Source organism: Diceros bicornis, chromosome 12 (genome assembly GCF_020826845.1).
Source record: "Diceros bicornis minor isolate mBicDic1 chromosome 12, mDicBic1.mat.cur, whole genome shotgun sequence".
Classification (NCBI taxonomy): domain Eukaryota; kingdom Metazoa; phylum Chordata; class Mammalia; order Perissodactyla; family Rhinocerotidae; genus Diceros; species Diceros bicornis.
Genome location: NC_080751.1, coordinates 68,720,781 through 68,740,693, shown reverse-complemented (window position 1 = coordinate 68,740,693; position 19,913 = coordinate 68,720,781). Strand labels below are relative to the sequence as shown.

The 19,913-nt window shown below is 49.3% G+C and overlaps 1 protein-coding gene across 12 annotated transcripts in view; it reads left to right on the top strand.

The window, feature by feature from the left end:
* Positions 1 to 19,913, top strand: part of GREB1 (growth regulating estrogen receptor binding 1) — a 144,131-nt gene that overhangs the window by 84,882 nt on the left and 39,336 nt on the right. For 9 of the 12 annotated variants that reach the window (XM_058551771.1, XM_058551776.1, XM_058551769.1 and 6 more), the window contains exons 7-16: positions 1,053 to 1,181; positions 5,559 to 5,672; positions 6,148 to 6,291; positions 8,750 to 8,935; positions 11,157 to 11,507; positions 14,845 to 14,973; positions 15,684 to 15,812; positions 16,444 to 16,641; positions 17,394 to 17,574; positions 19,027 to 19,222. In XM_058551771.1, coding sequence (XP_058407754.1) covers positions 1,053 to 1,181; positions 5,559 to 5,672; positions 6,148 to 6,291; positions 8,750 to 8,935; positions 11,157 to 11,507; positions 14,845 to 14,973; positions 15,684 to 15,812; positions 16,444 to 16,641; positions 17,394 to 17,574; positions 19,027 to 19,222 — 1,757 coding nt within the window. The remainder of the gene's footprint in view (positions 1 to 1,052; positions 1,182 to 5,558; positions 5,673 to 6,147; positions 6,292 to 8,749; positions 8,936 to 11,156; positions 11,508 to 14,844; positions 14,974 to 15,683; positions 15,813 to 16,443; positions 16,642 to 17,393; positions 17,575 to 19,026; positions 19,223 to 19,913) is intronic. The other 3 variants (XM_058551777.1, XM_058551781.1, XM_058551778.1) reach the window with 2 other exon arrangements.

The window sequence follows — 19,913 nt, the reverse complement described above, 5'->3', positions numbered from 1 at the left end:
TCGATAATGAGAGGTTGTGCCTGGGTTGGGAACATGCTCTCCTCCAGAGGCACTGAGCCTCCCCTTCCACGTGGTATCTGCTGTTGTCCTCACTGTGCCCAGGCTCCCTGGGACCTCTGCCACCATGGCGACTGGAGAGTCCGTGATTTTCACCATCAGTGTACCTGGGTGTAAGTTCCAGCCCTGCCACCTTCTAGCTGAGCGATTTGGGGCAACTCATTTCAACTCTTTGAATCTCTGTTTCTTCATCTGTAAAGTTGGAGAACATTTTTTCTGTCTTAATTTGCAGGGTGGTTATAAGAATTAAGATTTGGTAATAGCAAATACTTAGTGCATACTGCCTGTCAGGCACTGTTCTCTGCACTTGACCTGTTAACGCATGTCAGCCTCACAGTGGCTTCCTCATTACCCCCTTTTGTGGATGAGAAAGTTGAAGCATCGGGAGGTTAAGTAAGTTAAGTGAGGTTACACAGCCATTCAGCAGCAGAGCTGGGATTCAGACACAAGCCCTCAGGCTTCAGAACCACGCTCTTAACCTCCTCCCATGCTGCCTCACCCAACTGTTGTGCTACTCCCAACTCTGGAGGGCCTTCCGGACCGTTCTGGCTGATGTGGGCGACTTGAGCAGTGCAGTGAGCCTCAGGAGAGCAGAACCCACAGTTGCCCCAGAATTATCCTCGGAGCGGGGGAGCCCCAGGCCCTGTGAGCAGCCTGGACCCGGGCGATTGCACACCTGACAGCTTTCCTGAGCGTGTGCGAGGGTGAGAGGGAAGGTAGAACGGTTGCGGGGCGCTCCTGGAATTCAGGGAGCCCCACTGCCACTTGGGTCCCTCTGGTCTGTCTTCACCCAGGGGGCGCTCGCTGAAGTGGGAGAGAGTGTGTGTGTGTTTTCTCAGTGGAGCAGAATCACTCTGTCAGGAGTTCTGACCTCCCGACATTACTTGTCAGTGAAACGCTGGGTTGTAAAGATGGAAGATAAGTAATTTCCTGCTTTCCGGGCTCACAGAGCATCCTGTGAACTGACCCTGCTCTCTCTCTCTCCTTGGTTTCAGGACCGGCCTCCGATCACCCCTCACTGACCGCTGCCGTGGGTCCAGCTGTTTTCAATGGCAGAGATTCCACAAAGCACCCACAGCTGGTGAAGAACAACCTCTCGGCCGTGCCGCGGCCCTCGGCGTTAGGTGGCCTGCCTCTCCGGGAGTCTTTTCTCTGGGCTGAGGTGTTGGGGGGGACGTGGGAGCTACCATGCAGGAGCCACCAAGCCTCCTGGGGTCACAGTGGCTTGGAATGCAAGTCAGGCCAGGTCAGCAGGTGCCTCCTGAGTCGGCGGGGCTGTGCCCAGGCCCTGGTGCTGGATGGGGGCTGTGGCTTCGGCCACACGTGTGTCTGCTGAGAAGCTGTAGGAACCTGTTGTGAGGCAGGTGACCTGTCTCATTGTGGGCCATGCATCAGGAGGGCTATAGAGTTCTGGAGAAATAGGGGGCAGTGTGGTGTCATGGGAAGAATGTGGGTTCCAGAATCAGATAACTATGAATCCAAAACCCAACTCTGCCCCTTATTAGTCGATGGATCTTGGACAAGTCTTCTGGCTAAATGTTCCCTCATCTGGAAATAAGAAGTCTGCTCTGAGGGCTGTTGAGAGGATCAGATGAGGTGCTGTATGGAAATTCAGGGCACACCTGGCAGCCCACTAAGGAGCACCATTATTGCCACCCACATCAGCATCATCATTGAGCTGGTCTCTTCAGGGAGGGCTTCCCGGTGGAGGTGACAACTGAGCTGCAGCTTACAGTTGGGGAAACATTAATTAGAGATGATATGGGAAGAAGAGGGATGAGGAGGTGAGGATCCAAAAGAGAAAGAGATGTGTGAAGGGGTTAAGCAGACCGCCTGCTAGAGAGGAGGCTGAGGGTTGAGGAAGAGTTGGAGAGGCAGGGCAGCCGGACCCAGCTCTCTGACTCTCAGTTCAGTGCTCTCCGCTCCATGCTCACCCAGGGCCATTTAAGAAGCTGGTCTTCTCTCTCTCCTTCCTCCTTCATGCACACAGCCAAACGGAATTTTAGGATCCAAAACTATCAGACTGGCAGAGCCTTAGCAACTGTCTGGTCAAACACTGTTTTGTGGAGGAGGAAAGTGAGGCCCAGAGAGGCCGCCCAGGCCTAGAGTCCAGGCTTCCCTGCTTCCATTACACGGCCGGTGGAGGATGACTTCCCTGGTGGAAATCTTGTGAACTCTCCCTCTTAGTTGGAGGAACAATGTATTTTCTGAATTGAATCTGAGACTTCCCAGTCCTCACTGGCATGTCCATTCTGGAGTCTGAGGTCAAGCCTTTGTCACTCCCACAGCGTGAGGAACCCCAGACAGGCGCCCTCTTTTCTTCCTATGACTGTTTTCTTTTCGGCTAGGTGCCAAATTTTGGGGTGGCCTTGTGTCTGAGGAGCTGGGCCTCTGGGGATGGTGATGGGAGGCCTGTGCTGTTGATGCCTCCCTTCCCTGCTCTGAGGTCTGTGCAGTCCAGCCTTGACCCCAAACAGGAGGGAATGAGGGCCTCCGTTGGCCTGTGAAGTTGGCTCTAGGAAGCCAGGCTGGGGAGCCCCCTTCTGTGGTGGATGAACACAGTTCCCTTGGAGGGGTGTGGGAAATAGCTCCCAGTTCCTCAGCATGGCACTTAAGCCCTCTGGAATCTGACCCCAAGAAACCCGTTGAACCTCACTCATTCCATGCTGTTTCTGTTCAAGAACTCCTTGCTCTGGCTGCACTAGACAGTTCAGTGCCCTCCTCCTCCTGTCTCCACACCCTGGTCATTCATCTGTGCTCTTGAAGAGCTTTCCCCACTCACCTGCTGAACCTGCTTTGCTCAGGTGTCACCTCCTCCCTGCGACCCCCACGTGTCAGAGCCTCTGTTCCACGGCCATTTGTGTCTGTTGGGTGGTGAAGTTCCTGAGAGCAGGTTGGTTGTCATATGATTCCCTGAGCCTCGGCACCCGGCTACCACGGAGCCCGCCACAGAGGACACTGGCTGAATAGAGCTGCATTAAGAGCACAGCTGAAGAGTCTGAGGTCCTGCGCCTGCCTTCCTTCGCTGGGGAGAGCTGAAATCAATTTTAAGAAACCGATCTGAAACTACAAGGAGTGTTTCATGAGGGCTGAGGACCCTAGCTCAGTGGTTCTCAATGGAAAAGTGCTGCCCCTGCTTGGGGGCTGGAGGGGGTGGTGGTAGAGAATGTGCAGGATCCTTTTTTGGTTTTCCCCACTTTGGTGGGGGGTGGGGGCGGTCACAGCACTAAGCATCCTGCAATGAGTGGGCTACATAATGAAGAACTGTCTCACTCAAAACGCCAAATAGTGGCCCCCCCAAGACACTGTAAGAAGTAGTTGGTCCACATTGGTACCACAGGGGCAGCTCCTGGGGGCATCATTTTGGGAGGTTCATGAGCTTAGAGTCCACTTAGGGGCAGTTAGGGTTAGCTTCCCAAAGGAAGAAAGTATCTGTAGATCTTCCATCCTTAGCGCCAAGGCCCAGTCTGCCTTTTGGTGGTTTCATATGGATTTTAGAGGAGCTGGTGTCTTCGTCTTTGTGGGAGCTCTTCCACTGGCACATGGGGACAGACTGTTAGCGAACCAAGTGGGCTTGCCCTGATGAGTTAAATAAGACTCTACACCAGTGGAAGTTGTCTCACAAAGTAAAGTGTATTTGCAGCAAATAGGAGGCCATGAGGGATCATTTACAAAGTCATGGCCTCCCCGAACAAAGGGAAGCAGGAACTTTTATTTGGTTGGGGAATGAATATTCAAAAGGGAGAGGCGGGTGTTCGCTTGCACAGGCTCAGTTGGAGAACATGCTTCCATATAATAAGGCCTAAGCTCCTCCTGGAGAGATCTTTGCATTAAAAATAAGGCAAAGGTCATGGGCATAGCTCTTGTGGTAAGGCTTGGTCAGTTTCAGGATGGTTGGTGTTTACATCTCCTTAACATACAAAGGGAAAAGAAACAACTTCAGCTAATTGCTTCCAAACCCACCTTTGGGTTTCTCAAGGTACCCAGTTGTGACAAGATGTGGTCTAAACAGAACGAGGATAACAGTAGCTGCCTCAGAGTTTGTGAGAGGGTCGAAAGAGCCCACCTGTTTGAAAGCTCTTAGTAAACGTAGTATTTTGTTTTTAACTCTTTATTCACTTTAATTTTCAATCAGTCTAAAGAAGAGGTGAAAATAATTTTGGATTCCTTTTAAGAGCCTCCAAAGCACATAATTCTCAAACTGCAGCACTGAGTGAGCATAGCCAGGGGTGCTTGTGAACGTTTGTGTTCGTTACTCTCATCTCCAGAGATCTGATTTTGTAGGTCGAGGTGGGGCCCAGGAGTGGACACTTTTGACAAGTCCCTGCTGGTTCTGTCTAGTTCCTTCTGAGGACAAACTTAGAGAAATGTTGCTCTAAATGGTGGTTCTTAACCCTGATTGTGCCCTGGAATCATCAGGGAGCTCGGGGGTCATCGGGATGCCTGGGTCCCACCCCGATGCTGGGGTTCTAGTGTACTTGGGATGGGGTTACATCCAGGCATAGAGAATTATAAGTTTCCCAGATGAGTTTAATGTGCAGTCACCGTTGAACATGTAGCTCTAAGTGTAGGGGGAGTTTTGTGTCAGATTGGTCAAAAAAATATGGTAACCAATTCTTGGTATTTTGAATAATCCACAAACATAGCATGAGTCATGCACATGCTGTTATCTAGAGTGGGCGGGGATGACTCATCAACAGCAGTGGGTACCAGCTTCTGTTCTCTTGATGTTTTTTGTCTGAAATGAGCTTTCAAGGCTAGGAGGGGGAGAGGAGCACGGGTGGATCAGTACTGCCCCCAAGTGGTGAAACTGTGGTGAAACTTGTCTACAGAAACACGTATTAATATATTGGAATCTGTAGATGAAGATGATCATGGTGATGATGTGGGTTTTGGTGGCTACCATTTATTGGACTCAAACTCTGTGCTTTACATATGTTCTCTTTAGTCTCAATTAAACCAACTTTCAGAGTAGGTTTTATTTTCCCATTTTAAAGATGAAGGAGTTGGGGGCTGGTTCGGGGGCGTAGTGGTTAAGTGCGTGCGCTCCACTGCGGCGGCCCAAGGCTTAGCAGGTTCGGATCCTGGGTGCGCACTGACGCACTGCTTGTCAAGCCATGCTGTGGCGGCATCCCATATATAAAGTAGAGGAGGATGAGCATGGATGTTAGCCCAGGGCCAGTCTTCCTCGGCAAAAAGAGGAGGATTGGCATTGGATGTTAGCTCAGGGCCAGTGTTCCCCACAAAATAATAAAAAAAAAAGATGAAGGAGCGAAGGCTCAGAGACAGCTCAGATTCTTGCACAACTTTAGAATGAAACATTTCCGAAGATTGACAGGATATTTCCTTATGCCTAGACACTTTGCTAGATGCTAAAAGCCATTGTAAAACTGTGATTTTTAAAAATATATATAGCAACTAAGTATACTCCAAGTCAGAAGAATGTTTTATTGAAGCTCATCCCTAGTGACAGCCTAATTTATACTCTGAATGTTGTCTAGGTATCTTATCAAACTCCGGGCCCCCCAAAAAACGCCACAAAGGGTGGTCTCCAGAATCTCCATCAGCTACAGACAGTGGCTACCCCCAGGGTGGTGGGAACAGAGCTAAGTATGGTAAGTGCCAACAGCTTTGCCAAAAATCCAACACTCAGGTGCTAGTGGTGGTGGTGTGTGTGCATGCGTGTGTGTGTGTGCATGTCATTTGTGTGTATTGGTGAGGAAGTTCTAGGGAGCCAACTTTGGGATAACAAAAGGATCTCTTTCTCTTATGTTAGACTTGCTTAACAAAGCCCAGGATCCCTGTACAGTAGGGAGTTCCCTGATCCTAAAGGAATTTAAAAAGGGGCTTGCCTGTCACTTGGCAGGGATATAGAAGAGGAGGAGACTGGGTTGTTTGGTGGGGAAAGTTGGACTGAGTGTCCTTGAAGATGCTTTCGACCTCAGGAGTCTGTGATTCCAAGACTTGGGTGCTCCCGTAAGGGGGGTAAGGGTCAAGTTGTAGCAGATTTGTTGGCTGGCCTGAGGTCAGGTCTGCTGGAGATGGATGCCCAGTCTCACGTGTCTTTCTAATGCTTTGGCATGTTCCTAGAGAGTGCAGGCGTGTCCTGCATGCCCCAGGTTGGCTTGGTGGGACCAGCTTCAGTCACCCTTCCCGTTGTGGCCTCTGGAGAACCAGTGTCCGTTCCTGACAACTTGCTGAAAATATGCAAGGCCAAGCCAGTGATATTTAAAGGCAAGTATAGCAAGAGGTGGAGGGAGGGGAGCCTAAAGGAATGCTCTAGAAACAGGCAACACTGCGACCTCATCCCAGTCTGGCTCCAAGCATGTCCTCCTGATAAAACTCTAAAACCTTTCTCAGGGCAGTGAAAGAACTAAGCAGACCATTCTCTGGTGTAGCCCCTGATCAGATGCCAAGAATTATAGAGCTCGTCACGGTTTTCCACAACAAGCCCAAGTGAGATAATTCCGTTGCATGACGTCCATTCGCTTGTTCATTTTCTTTCTTGCATTCACTCACCACCCTCACTGAGCTCCTGGCACGGTAACAGGCCCACTGCTCAGCACCAAGGATTGGAGATGGGTCATCAGCCCCTTGCCGATTTATCAGACCAGGAACCCTGGTCTAGGGGGTTGTCCTGTTGTCACCCTATGCCCCTAGTATTTTGTGACTATGAAATCTGACTTTGGTTGGGCAAAGATAGCCCTGGTCACCAGGTAGAAGCTTAAAACAAAATTAGATTTGATCCGTTTTGTGACGGTAGGCTAACGTATGCTACGTGGACATAGATTTTTGACTCAACTAAAGAAATCCCTTTCTTATGACGCGGGAGATCTTGAAATGTGAGGATTTGGCAGGACTTGTTTGATGGTGGTGCTCACTGGTATATGGCAACACACACACATGTGCACCTTCAGGTCTTTCTTAAATAAGTTAGTACTGTGTTTGGTATCATATTTGTAGGAATAGGGTAGAGAAGGTGGCAGGAAAGTGGAGAGGTATCTTACTGTTAATTAAGAAATAAGAGAGGGCGCTCTTTTCTTTTTCCTAAAAAAACCAAAAATGGACAGGGTATTCAGGAAGAAGGGGGACAATTTGGGTTTTGAACTGGGCATGAAGTGGGGCCAATAATACCATTGGGCTCTATTGGCCAACTAAGATGAAGGTCAGCATTCGGTCACGTGGCCTGTATTCTCAGCATGGCCTTATGTGTCTGTGGTCGGCCCTGAGAACACAGTGATGAGAACACTGAGCCAGGCAGCAGGGGGAGGGCCGCACTTGCGCCTGCTCTGAGCCAGAAGCCTCAGAGAAATCGGGCAGTGGCTGGAAGACCTGCGTCGAACAGCTAACATCTCACATAGGGACCATCCTCTCGGTTCCTCAAGTTCACTACGCTTCCTGCCACGGCCCCTCCGTGTAAGCCAGTCCCCTCTTTGTAACGTGCATGCTTCCCTCGCACCTTCCCCCACTACCATATGCCCAAACCCCACCAGTGCTTTGAGACCTGAACCAGTGCCTTCTGCTTGAAGCCTCCTTAGTTTCCCTTTCGTCTGGGCCCCGTTGCGGCTTCTCTGTGCCTCTCTTATGGCAACTATCACATCCTTCCTTTCACAGTAATTCTTTGTGTTGCCTCTTATAAACTATAATGTTCGTCAGTAGTGCTGCCCAAATTGTGGTCCCTGGTCCAGCCGAACCAGCATTGCCTGGGAGCTTAGTAGAAGTGTGAATTCCCAGGCCCATCCCAGAATCAGAATCAGGCCCCATTCTTGAATCAGAAGCTCTGTGGTGGGGCCCAGCAATCTGTGATTTAGAAAGCCTTTCAGGGGGCCCTCATGCACCCTCAGGTTTGAGAAGCAGTGTCCTCGAGGACATGAACTGTGTCTCAGTCCCCAGATTTCCCCCAGAGCCTAGCACGAGGCCTGCACGTAGTACACAGCAGGCATTCAGTAAGTGTGTGTTTGGTGCATAAATGGAGACCTTCTGAGTACAGGGTGCCACACACACATTGACCACATTTGATCATCTCAGCAACCCCGAAAGGATTTGTTATCTTCACCCCATTTCACAAATGTGGACACTGAGGCTTAGAGCAGCTAAGCTTCTTGCTTAGGGTCATGTAGTTAATGAATGTGGAGGAGATTTGAACGTGGCCTGGGCTCTTCCACTTCTGAGAGTGGTCATCAGAATTAATCTTGTAATGTGTGCTAAAGCATTTGTCGAGTTCTATCAGTATTTGGAGTCTCTGGTCTGTACAGTGATTTATTTTTCTGACTTAGCTCACCAGAGAGTCCTGGGAGGATGCGAGGCAGAATTCAACATGGTGGAGTTGGGGAGGTGTGGACTGGCAGACAGTCCTGGCAAAGGTCTAGAAGGTGTCGCCCCCACGAGGTGCCCTAGAGTCTGTGCCAAAGGAGCAGCCCGGGCAATGGCTGTTCAGCTTTGGGCACATCTCCCGGGGCCTTAGCTTCCCCTGGAAGATAAGGGATTGGACTACATGAACAAGAAATGTCATGGCCCCCGTCAGTTGTCAGAGAAGGTGCACCGGATCAGCAAAGGCTGGAAGTCTGAGATTTCCCTGAGAAGGGGCACTTGAGTAACCCAGGGGCAGCTCGCCTGCAGAGATCCACTCGTGGGGGGGCCACCCGTGTGCCCAAGGCCAGTTGCCAAGTAGATGCTGTCTCTTCTTCCATAGGCCACGGGAACTTCCCTTACCTCTGTGGGAACCTGAATGACGTGGTCGTGAGCCCTCTCCTGTACACGTGCTACCAGAACTCCCAGTCCATCTCGAGAGCATATGAACAATACGGGGCCTCCACCATACAGCCCATCTCAGAGGAGATGCAGCTCCTGTTGACTGTCTACTATCTCGTCCAGCTGGGTGAGCCTCCCTCCCGCTTGGGGAACCACTGGTAGAATAATCGCTAAATATGTGAGCCTTGATCATCGACTGACACTTAAGCCCTTGCAGACCGCCTCTGGCTGGTGGATGAATGAAGTGAAATACAGGGAACATGCCTCCCTTGCCCTCGGCACCACTCTTGCCCCTATTCTCCACTATGAGTCCAATCGTATCATGTCTCTGCTCAGAGCACTCTGGTGGTTTCCCATCACACTCGCAATCCACACTCATTCCAGGGCCCAAGTGACCGGCGCTGCCTCCTGCTCCCTTCTGCTCACTCTGCTCCAGCCCCACTGTCCCTCCCAGGCACATCAGTCTTGGTCCTACCTGGGCCTCTTGTGCTTGCTGATCCGTCCCTGAGAAGTGCTCTTGCCCAGGACATTTGTGGGACATGCTCCCTCATGTCATCCGAGTTTCAGTTCACATGACCTCCTCAGAGAGGCCTCATCATCATCGTATCTAAGACAGCATTCCCCCTCCCCAGGCCCCTGTGGCTCTCTATCCTATTCCCTTTTATCTTTTCCTTCAGAGCACTACCACTCCCAGAAATTATATTCTCTGCTTATTGGTTTATTTTCAGTCCATCTCTCCCAGTTAGGATGTAAGCTCCGTGAGATCAGAAACGTTGATCTAGGTCACTTCTGTATGTTCAACAGCACCTGCAGCATAAAGTTGACACTCAGCCAGTATGTGTTGAAGGAATGGATAAATGTCGATACAGAAGCCAGTGAAACAAAGCGTTTTAGGCAGAGGGACTAGTCAACAGAGTCAACTGGCCAAGAGTTGAGTGAAGACTGACTATTGACCACTGGGTTTGGGCATATGGAAGTGATTGGCAACCTTGATGAGTGGTGTACAAGGAGTGTGGGTTAGAGAGGGTAGAGATGAGGAAACAAGTATGGTGAATGTAGACAACTCTCCCAAAGAGCTCTGCTGGGTGGTGGTGGCTATGGAAGGGTACGTGGGCTCCGGGGAAAGATTTTAAAGATGGAGGTAGAGGGCCGGCCCCGTGGCTTAGCGGTTAAGCGCACGTGCTCCGCTGCTGGCGGCCCGGGTTCGGATCCCGGGCGAGCACCGATGCACCGCTTCTCTGGCCATGCTGAGGCCGCGTCCCACACACAGCAACTAGAATGGATGTGCAACTATGACATACAACTATCTACCGGGGCTTTGGGGGAAAAATAAATAAATAAAATCTTTAAAGATGGAGGTAGAACAGCTAATCTAATCAAACTTCGGCACAGCCCAATGAATGGGTAGTATGATCCCCATTTTTTCAGGTCAGAAAACTTGATGATAAGATAGCTCAAGGCTCCACAGCTGGTGCAGGGTAGAGCTAGATGGGAACATTTCTAAATTGAAGTGTGGTGTTCTTTCCTCCAGCTCACCCAAATATAAAATTTGGACATATAAACCGGAAAATACCTGTAGGAAACAAATGTTGAAAGTATTCAATCTTACTAGTCATCAAAGAGATGGAAATTAACAAATCAAACAAGTAAAGTTTTTCTCAAATTCTTGATAACAACCCCAGTGATGGTAACAACCCCAGTGATGGTATCCAGTGGAGCTAACGATGCAGTAAAACCTGTATTATGCGCCATTGATGTCGTGATAAGTTGGTACATTTAGACCATCTGGAAACAGTCTGATGATATGTATTAGTTGGCTCTGTAAGGCCACTTTTGAGAATTTAGGCTAAGTTACAGTCTATATATAAAGATGTGTATTGCAGAAGTATTTATAATTTGGAAACAATACAAGGATCAACAACGGAGATGTTGCTGAATAAATGGTGGTGTCTCCACACGAGGGAGATCCTGTGCCCATTAGCAGCGCTATTTATGAAGACCATAAACAGCATGGAACCCTGATGATGGTGTGATGGTGAGGAAAGTAGAGGAGCCTGGAAGTCTTAGGCCCACATCCTTACAGCTATTTAAAACCTGCACGAGGAAAAAAAGACTGAGAAATAACAAAAATAGTGGTTCTGTTAGGATGCTGAGTTTATGGCCGCTTTTATAGCCTCCCTATATTTCCCAGCTGTCTGTAACACGATTTAGCAATAATAGTTTAGACTGTGTTATTGTTAAATTAGCTGGACGCATTTCCCCAGAATTGCCCCACTGTGTTTGTATGAGCCGCAGTGTGCGCGTGGGGGCAGGCGCTGAAGCCTCTCCCCGCGCCTTGTCGTTGCCAGCGGCGGACCAGGTGCCCCTGATGGAGGACCTGGAGCAGATCTTCCTGCGCTCGTGGCGCGAGTCGCACCTGACGGAGATCCGCCGGTACCAGCAGGCGCCGCCGCAGCCCTGCCCGCCCGCGCCCGGCGCCGTGGCGCCCGTCACGTCGGCGCAGCTGCCCTGGCTGGCCGGCCTGGCCGCCAGCTCCTGCAACGACAGCGTGCACATCATCGAGTGCACCTACTCCCTGGCCGAGGGCCTCTCCGAGATGTTCCGGCTGCTCATCGAGGGCAAGCTCGCCAAGACCAACTACGTGGTGATCATCTGCGCCTGCCGCAACGCCGCCATCGACTCCTGCATCGCCGTCACCGGTGAGGCCGGCGCGCACCGCCGCGGTGGTGGCACAGCCGCCGTGGGACTGCCCACTCGCCCTCCTTCCCGCTTCCGCCCTTTTTGCCACTCGTGGCCCGGGTTTGCAGCCGGGGTTGGTTAGTAACTGCAGTTAGTGCTCATGCCCTGGATGGTGTGCAGTTAAGATTCCTTTCCTCCTGTAAACGAAGGTGGGCAGCTCCCATTTCTCCCCTAGAGAGAAGGGGCAGCTCTGGAGTTCGCGTAGACCCGGGGGGCAAACCTGGCTCCCTCATGCGCAGCGATGGGCCTGGTCTCTCAATGCCTCTGGGCCTCAGTTTCTTCACCTGTCTAGTGGAGATAAAAAAACAATGACTTTGTTGTGTCGTGTGGGTTAATGAGCCAATTAACGAATTAATTATAAAAATACTCATTGAAGACCTACTATGTGCAGTCACTGGTCCAGGGGCTGGGGATCTGGGAGTGAAGTCCTTGCTTTCCTGGCGTGTGTATTCTGGTGGGGGAGGCAGACACCAAACACAGCACAGAAGGTGGCAGACAGAAGGGCAGAGGGATGGAGCATTGCAGTTAGGGGGCTGGCTTCCAGGGGGCATCAGGAGAACCTCTCTAATGAGGTGACATTAGAGCAGGGACCTGAGAGAAACCAGGAAGCAAAGGATACCGACATTGGGGGTGGCTGCAGGGCTCTCCAAGACAGTGTGGCAGTATGCTGTGCTTGGCGTGGTGAAGGGACAAGGGATGGCCAGGGCAGAGGGCAGGACTGGGATTGTGTAGGGCCCTGAAGGCCCTGTCAGAACTTTGAGTTTTTCCTTATGCGAGTTGGGAAACCACGTCAGAAGGTTTTGACTAGAGAAGGATGTGGTCTGACTTTTGTTTTAGAAGGATTGCCCCACTTGTGTGTGGAGAACAGACTAGGGGAGAGGAGCAGAACTAGGGAGGAGGCTGCTGCCTGCATCCAGGCGTGGCTGTGTCTTGGCCTAGGCTGGTGGAGGCAGAAAGAAGTGGCCTGATTCTGGCATATTTTGAAGTTGGTGCCTTCAGGGTTGGCTGATGGGTCCTGTGTGGAGTGTGGGAGGAATCGAGGACTCCAGGACCACTCTGAGGATTTTGGCCTGTGTAGCTGGAATAATGCAGTTACCATTTATGGAGACAGGAAGAACTACAGAAGTGTTTTGTTAAAATTTTAAAATTGTTTGTATGTGGAGGGAAAAGGTGGCAGTGGAGATCATGATGGAATCTCTCTGACCAGCTTGGCCTAGGTTTCAGGTATCTCGGTGGCCATGATGGGGAGTCAATTGGATATAAAAATCTGAAGTTCAGGGCAGAGATTGGGTCTAAAGATGAAGGGAGTAGTCAGCATTTTAGGGGGTTGAAAACCAAGAGATGATGCTATGACCCATCCAGTGAGTGTGGAATGAAGGAAGAGTTCTTTCTCAGGATTAGACCCGCAGCGGGGGAGGAAGCGGTAAAGGAGACCCGAGAAGAACAGATTGAGGGAGAAGTGTTTGAGAAGCTGAGGGGAGGATGCATTTCCAGAAGGAAGAGGGAATGAATAGATCAGATGCTCCTGTTTGATCAAGTAAGTTGAGGCCTGAGAATTGACTCCTTACTCTCTCAACGGGACGGTCATCTGTGACACTGACAGAGCAGTCTTGGTGGGGTGGTGGGTTTGAAAGTGTCATTGGGTTGGGCTCAAGAGAGAATGAGTGAAGTAACGAATATAGACAACTCTTTTGAGAAGTTTTGCCTCAAAAGGAATAGAGAAATGAGATAATAATTGGAGAGCGAGTAGGATCAGGTTTTTTTTTGTTGTTTTAAGTTGGGAAATGGAAGAGTATGTTTGATACTGGGAATGATGCAATAGAGAGGGAGATATAGACGATGCAGGCAAGAGGAGGCAGTGGTTAGAGGAAATGTCCATGAGCAGGAGAGAGGGGATGGGCCACAGTGTGCAGGTGGACGTGTTGGCCCTGAATAGGCGTACAGTGGTTTTGAACGTGTGGGAGACAAGTCAGCGTGGTGGGAGTCCTTTCTCCAGCCACGTCCAGCAGCTTGAGTACAGGCGTGGAGCAGGAGGAGGGTTTGGCTAGTGAGAGTGGAGCAAGGCTGTTGAGGATGGATGCTAGGGAGTGACCACTGATGGACGTGGAGTCCCAGTGAAGGGAGGAGGGGCATGAGGACAGGAAGATAAAGAAGGCAGGGAATGTTCAGAAGGCTCCATAGATTTGAGAAGAGTGGGGATATTCTTTGAGTTGGGTGTCAGAGATGATCAGAGAGTGGGATTCTGGAAGTAGAGGTTATAAAAGGGGCATAGTTACCCCTAATGACAAAGATCAGGGCATGCCTGTGGTTGCAGGTGGATGATAGGAAGTAGAGGACAGCTCCTTGGAAGAGCTCGGAGGTACTGAGCAACTGTTATGTGCCAGGTCGCTCCTTTGTGCATATTAACCTGTTATCCTGCACCATGACCTCATGAATTCATTCTGTCGGAGCAACGTGAATGCCTAATTTCCAACTTCATCTTGTTAGTTAAAAAGAACACAAGAAAATTCTTAAGTCTAGCGTTTTCTTGGTTAAAGAGTCAAGGATACAAATAGAGATTTCTCAATTTAGGACTATTAGTGAAAATTTTAAAACATCTTTCTTAACACTTTTGCCTAGTACTCATAGATCTTTATGGGTCAACTTGTAAATTTCAGAGAATTTTTGGTTAATCAGTACACTCATTTTTTGGCCTGTTTAAAAAAATGACACCACAGGTATTAAATACTTTAAACCTGAAATTTTCATATTGTTTACGTAAAAAATGTGTATTGTTACTATGACGTATCCCAGTTATCTTTTAGCATTCTTTGATCCTAAACTCATTCTGTGTTTTTATAAATTCTCTATGTTGATTTGAATAGTACTTTCAGTAATAAACCTGGAGCCCTTGCTGCGTGTCAGGCATTGGGCTAAACATTTTATAAACATTGCCTTGTTTTATCCTCAGAATAGTCCTATTAAGTCGATACTGCTGTTAGCCACATATTCCAGACGAGGAAACTGGTCTGGAGGGTTAAGTAACTCGTCCCAGGTTACACAGCTAGTAAGCGGGGAGGGAGTCAGGTTCCAAAGCCGATCCTCTGGGTTTTCCCTCTTATTGTCCTAACTATTAAACTGGGCCAGGATAGTATATGCTATTTCTCCGTTTAACCAACATGAACACCTCCTCTTAGCCAGGCGTGGTGCCTGGCATGGGGGATGGAGAGATGGAGAGATATAGGTACAGACTGTCATTCAGGAGCTCATGTGCTGATTCTAAGCAGAGGGGCCCAGTGAAAGTTGTTTGTTTTCCAGGAAAATACCAAGCCCGGATTCTTTCCGAGAGCCTTCTCACCCCAGCGGAGTACCAGAAGGAAGTCGATTATGAGCTGGTTACGGGGAAAGTGGACTCCTTGGGGGCTTTTTTTAGCACCCTCTGTCCAGGTAGGCTTGTAGTGAGACAGGTGCAAACTCATAAATGGATAAGACAGAAATAAACAAAGATGCCAAGTGGGAAGTCATCTCAGGGCCTATCCCCTCTGTGACCTGCTGAGGCTGGCCTTGATTTAGATGTGCAGGGCAGCCCCTCCATTCTGTGCATTAGCATTTGTGGCCCTTTCTGGCGTGGTCTCTGGCTGGCTGTCTTCCTGCGGTAGCTGTGGGTTCTCCTAGGTGGGAGCTTTGGGCTTCTGTCTTTTGGGAGCACACGAGGGCCTTGTCCACCACTGCTCCCCACCTCCCCTTCTGAATTGCTTGACGCTTCTTGCTAGAACAGTGTGTTCTCTGTGCCTCGTTCTGTGTGTTCTATGCCGTGAGCGCCCTTCTCTGCCTGGCTACTCACCCCTCAAGACTCACCCTGTTTCCTCCCAGAAACCTTCGCTGGCCCTTCTTTCTCCAGGATGGGCTCCGAACCCTTCCTTCTGTTCTTTAGCATCTCCTTCTTCCTTCTCTCCTCACACCTACTGTGTCATAGTGTAATTTTCTTTAGCATCTCTGCCTTCCTTGCTAGGCTGTGAAGTCGGGACCGTGTCTTCTTAATCTCCGTTACCCCAGGCCCAGGACAGTGCCTGATCCATAGTAGGTGTTCCGTAGATGTTTGCTGAATTTCGCTGAGATGGAAAACCCATTTCTGTTATTCTCTCTGTTTTGGGCAGAGGGCGACATTGACATTTTGCTGGACAAATTTCATCAGGAAAATCAAGGCCACATTTCTTCCTCACTTACTGCCTCCTCTGTCACCAAATCAGCATCCCTGGATGTCGGCGGGGTACCAGTGTGCACAAGTGAGTGATGAGAGGAAGTTGGTGTCCAGGGTCTGGGCTGATGAGGCGGCGTCCAGGGGCCTCCAGGGACTATGAGAAAGCAATGTTAGAGGCAGTTGCAGAGGGCAGGGCGTCTCCTTAGCATCCAAGTAGACCTAAGATCTAATTTTAATTTTAGTCCTTAATTATAAAGACCATTTTGCCCTGAAATGTCCATGTATTCTTTTTCCTGAGATGGTACATTTCTGGGTGTTGACTTCCAGCTTATCAATGAATTGTTGAAATATTTTATTCATACTAAGTTCCTGAAAATCTGTGACAGTCTCCTTCTCTTCCAGAGAACTTACAGCATCTTCTAAAGTCCAATCTCAGCGTCAGCTTCCCTGGGATCCTGTCCTTGTCCCCTCCAGGTAGAGTAGGTCACTGCCTCTGTGCTCCCTGATCACTATTCATCCTTTTATTTTTAAATTAGGAAAGGTGTGAAATGATGCGTAGCCCAGAGCAAGCGCTCGAAAAATGTTAGTGTATTCCCTGTTTCCCTTGTTGCTTTGTGCACTAGACAGGGGCCTACTCTTTGACTCCCTAGCAGAGGTCCAGGGCAGTGGCCATCTGTTCTCGGGTGCACCTCACCTTTTGTGGGCTCTGGTTCCAGGTTACAATCTGGAGCCCCACTGCATCCGGCCCTTCCAACTGGCCGTGGCCCAGAAGCTCCTCTCCCATGTGTGTTCAATTGCGGATTCCAGTACCCAAAATCTAGACTTAGGATCCTTTGAGAAGGTGGACTTTCTGATTTGTATTCCACCCTCAGAAGTGACCTACCAGCAGACTCTGTTCCACGTCTGGCATTCAGGTATGGGGCCTTTTGGGGGCAAGCTGTGATGTCTGCATGGAGAAGCTTTGATCCACTTAAGTTCTGATCTGGATTTGAACACCAGTGTTTGCTTCTAAAGTAGATAGGACAAGTGTTATTACTCCCATTTTATAGATCGTGAAGCTGATGCTCAGAGATAGCAACTTACCTGAGATTTTATAATTGGTTAAGGATAGAACCGTGACTTGAATTTTCACTCTGTCCTGCTCAGGTCAATGATCTATGTGTTGATATTCTGCTTCAACTTAATGTATTTCCTCTGTGCTTTCAAGGGGATTAAATATGAAATACACGGAGAGTCAATGTCTTAACTCAAAGGAGTCAGTCTAGAGTTGTATAACCGAAGGCCCCATGGCATTTAGGCTGGGAGATGATTTTGCTGGTGGGGGGATCTTTGCCATTCCCTTCAGTCACACCATGGCTGAGATCAGCTGCTTCATGAAGCCAGCTTTGCAGTGCCTTCTGGGTGGGGTGCTGTGTACACCTCTGGGTGGGCTGTTCCACCAAGCTGTGGAGCAGGCCTGCCTCTGGGCCCAGCTCCTGCACAGACAGGTGCACAGTAGTTGTTTGCATTGGAGCCTGCCTGCATGACACGCTTGTGTCTCATGTGTCCCTCTGGCCCCTGGGCCTGGCACAGTGCCTGCTGTAGAGATGCTCACAGGTGTCTGCTGAGTGAATAGAAAATGCATGATGACGTTTGGAGTTACTGATGTGTTTTTACTGTCTTGCAGGGGTTTTACTGGAGCTTGGCTTGGAAAAGGAGCACATGACCAAGCAGAGGGTTGAACAGTATGTTTTGAAACTAGATGCGGAGGCGCAGACAAAATTTAAGTCCTTTCTACAAAACTCCTTTCAGAATCCACACACGCTCTTCGTCCTAATCCACGACCATGCCCACTGGGATCTTCTGAGGTTAGAGTGACTTTGGCATATGGCAGGGTTGACATTTTCCTTCTTTGAATTAATATATGTATATGGATGATTCTTGGGACTGTGGGTCGAAGTCTCAAAAAGATGAATGTTGTTGGGGGCTTGGCATCTGTCAGCAAATGGAGGTATTTCAGAGCCTTAGAGCTAGAAGTTACCTTAGGGATCATCTAGTGCAACCTCTGAAAGTCACCATTATGGAAACTAGAGAAGGGAAGCATCTTGCTCAACATCGCGGGGCTGGGTGGGGGTGGGAGGATGTTAGTGGCAGAGCCAGCCTAAGACTAAAGACCCCTGAATTGCAGCCTGATGCTCTTTTTCTGTACCCCACTCAGCAGCAAGGCACACCCTGGTGCTGGGAAGGGATCCTGACAGGGGTGGCTTGGCCCAGGCCCCTTCCTGATGGAGGCCCCATCGCCTCCAGTGCCAGGGCTCCCAGCTGGTGCCCGCCTGCTTCAGGGTGATTTTACTCAATTCATATGAACGTAAATCTAGATGAGTTTCAGAGGGCGTCAGGCTTGGAGTCTGGCAGGATTCCTGGTTGTTTCCCAGGATCGGTCATCTCCATGAGACTGGCTTGTGGTTGTATGTTTAGACACTGCCACTGACGTGGATGAGGAGGCGAGGAACATCAAGGGTCAGCTCTCAGAGGAAGCCTTTGCTTTAGCACAGATTCAGAAGCTTAGGGCTGGCCGGAGCCTCACAGAACACCGGGATAAAGAGTTTACAATCTGAGGTCCATGTATGGGCTTGGGGGAATTTGAACATCCTGAATTATATAAAAAGCTATATTGTGAATATTCATTTTGGGAGTAGGTTTCTTGGAATGGCTACCTGCCACCCAAAAGGTGAAGCACTGATTTTTTTATATTCCTCTAGATTTGTAGAAGAGAACTCCTGAGGCCATTGTCCCACAGAGAAAGGCTGAGCTGTGCTTGTCTCTTAGACCTCTGTCCAAAATGCTTGCCATTTCCAGTCCTATATTTTTAAATTTAGTGTAGAATTTACCATTCCGTATCCTCTTTGGATCATTTCAAGGTCAGCAGAACTTTAGGGGAAAAAATTTAAGGAGGCAGGTACACAATCAGATTGTGCCAAAGGAGAAAAGGGGATTCTATGGACACTCCTGGGTGAGAATCACTGTCTAGAGGGGTAGGTGGATTGGGTATGTTGCGAGCAATCCTCTATAAATGCTGTTCCCCCAGCCAAATTTTTAATAAAGTAATGGAGAGAGTCTGACAGAAGAGTCTGACAGGGGCCTGAAGTGCAATCATTTCTTTATTTTTTATTTTCCTAGTCATGGGCAGAGCCATAAGCTTCAATTATTGGCGGAGTTGGGGGCAAGTTATAAATTTATTCAACTGCTTGATCCTTGGTAAATTACAGAACCGCACTGGTCATTCCACTTACTGTTTCTTCTCCCTGTTTCTCCCTCAGTAGCACTGTTCATAATCTCTACGCCCAAAGTGACCCGTCTGTGGGATTGGTGGACAGATTGCTCAATTGCAGGGAGGTGAAGGAGGCCGCCAATATCGTGACCCTCCACGTGACTTCCTTCCCTTATGCGCTGCAGACACAACACACCCTCATCAGCCCTTACAACGAGATCCACTGGCCTGCCTCCTACAGTAACGTGAGTGCCACTGGGCTGCTGGGCCTGGGGTAGCAATGACCCTTGAGTTGGGAGCAATTCCGTTTAGCAAAAATCTTGACTGACTGCCATAGTAGGGGGTCAAGCGGGTTCTAGCTCCCTGGCTCGCTGATTCAACTCTGGGTTAGATTTAAACCCTTCTTGGTCCTTAGAAACCTTCCCGAAATACGTCAGTTGGCTTTCCCGTCTTAGAACATGTAACGTTTTGTCTGGAAGCCTTAGAAATGTTCCTGTTTTTCCTATAAGGTTCAAAATCTCCTTCCTTAAACTGAACACACATCCGCAAAACCTGGTGAGTTTTATTTCGGTTTGTCACCTGCCATTTTGTCATCAAAATAGGAGACCACAACAATTCTGGTAATTGGAGAATTCTGGGTAGTTGGATTCTGGCTAATTACACAAATAACAGGTAAACGTCAAATGCTGGACGTCTTTGGAGTGTCTCAGAGTCGTCTGAGGAACTTTCACAGAGGCTGATGCTTTAGTATCAGCATAGAGATAGTATCGGCTATCTTTATGTGCTTTAGTATCAGCTGCAGAGACACAGCTGAACTGGCTGCGGTTCAGTGGATTCTGAATCAGTGGTGGTAAGAGCCGTCGCTTGTGTACTGCTTACCGTGAGCCAGGTAGGCGCTGTCCTCAGTGCTCTGTCGTATGAACTCAGGCAAGGTGC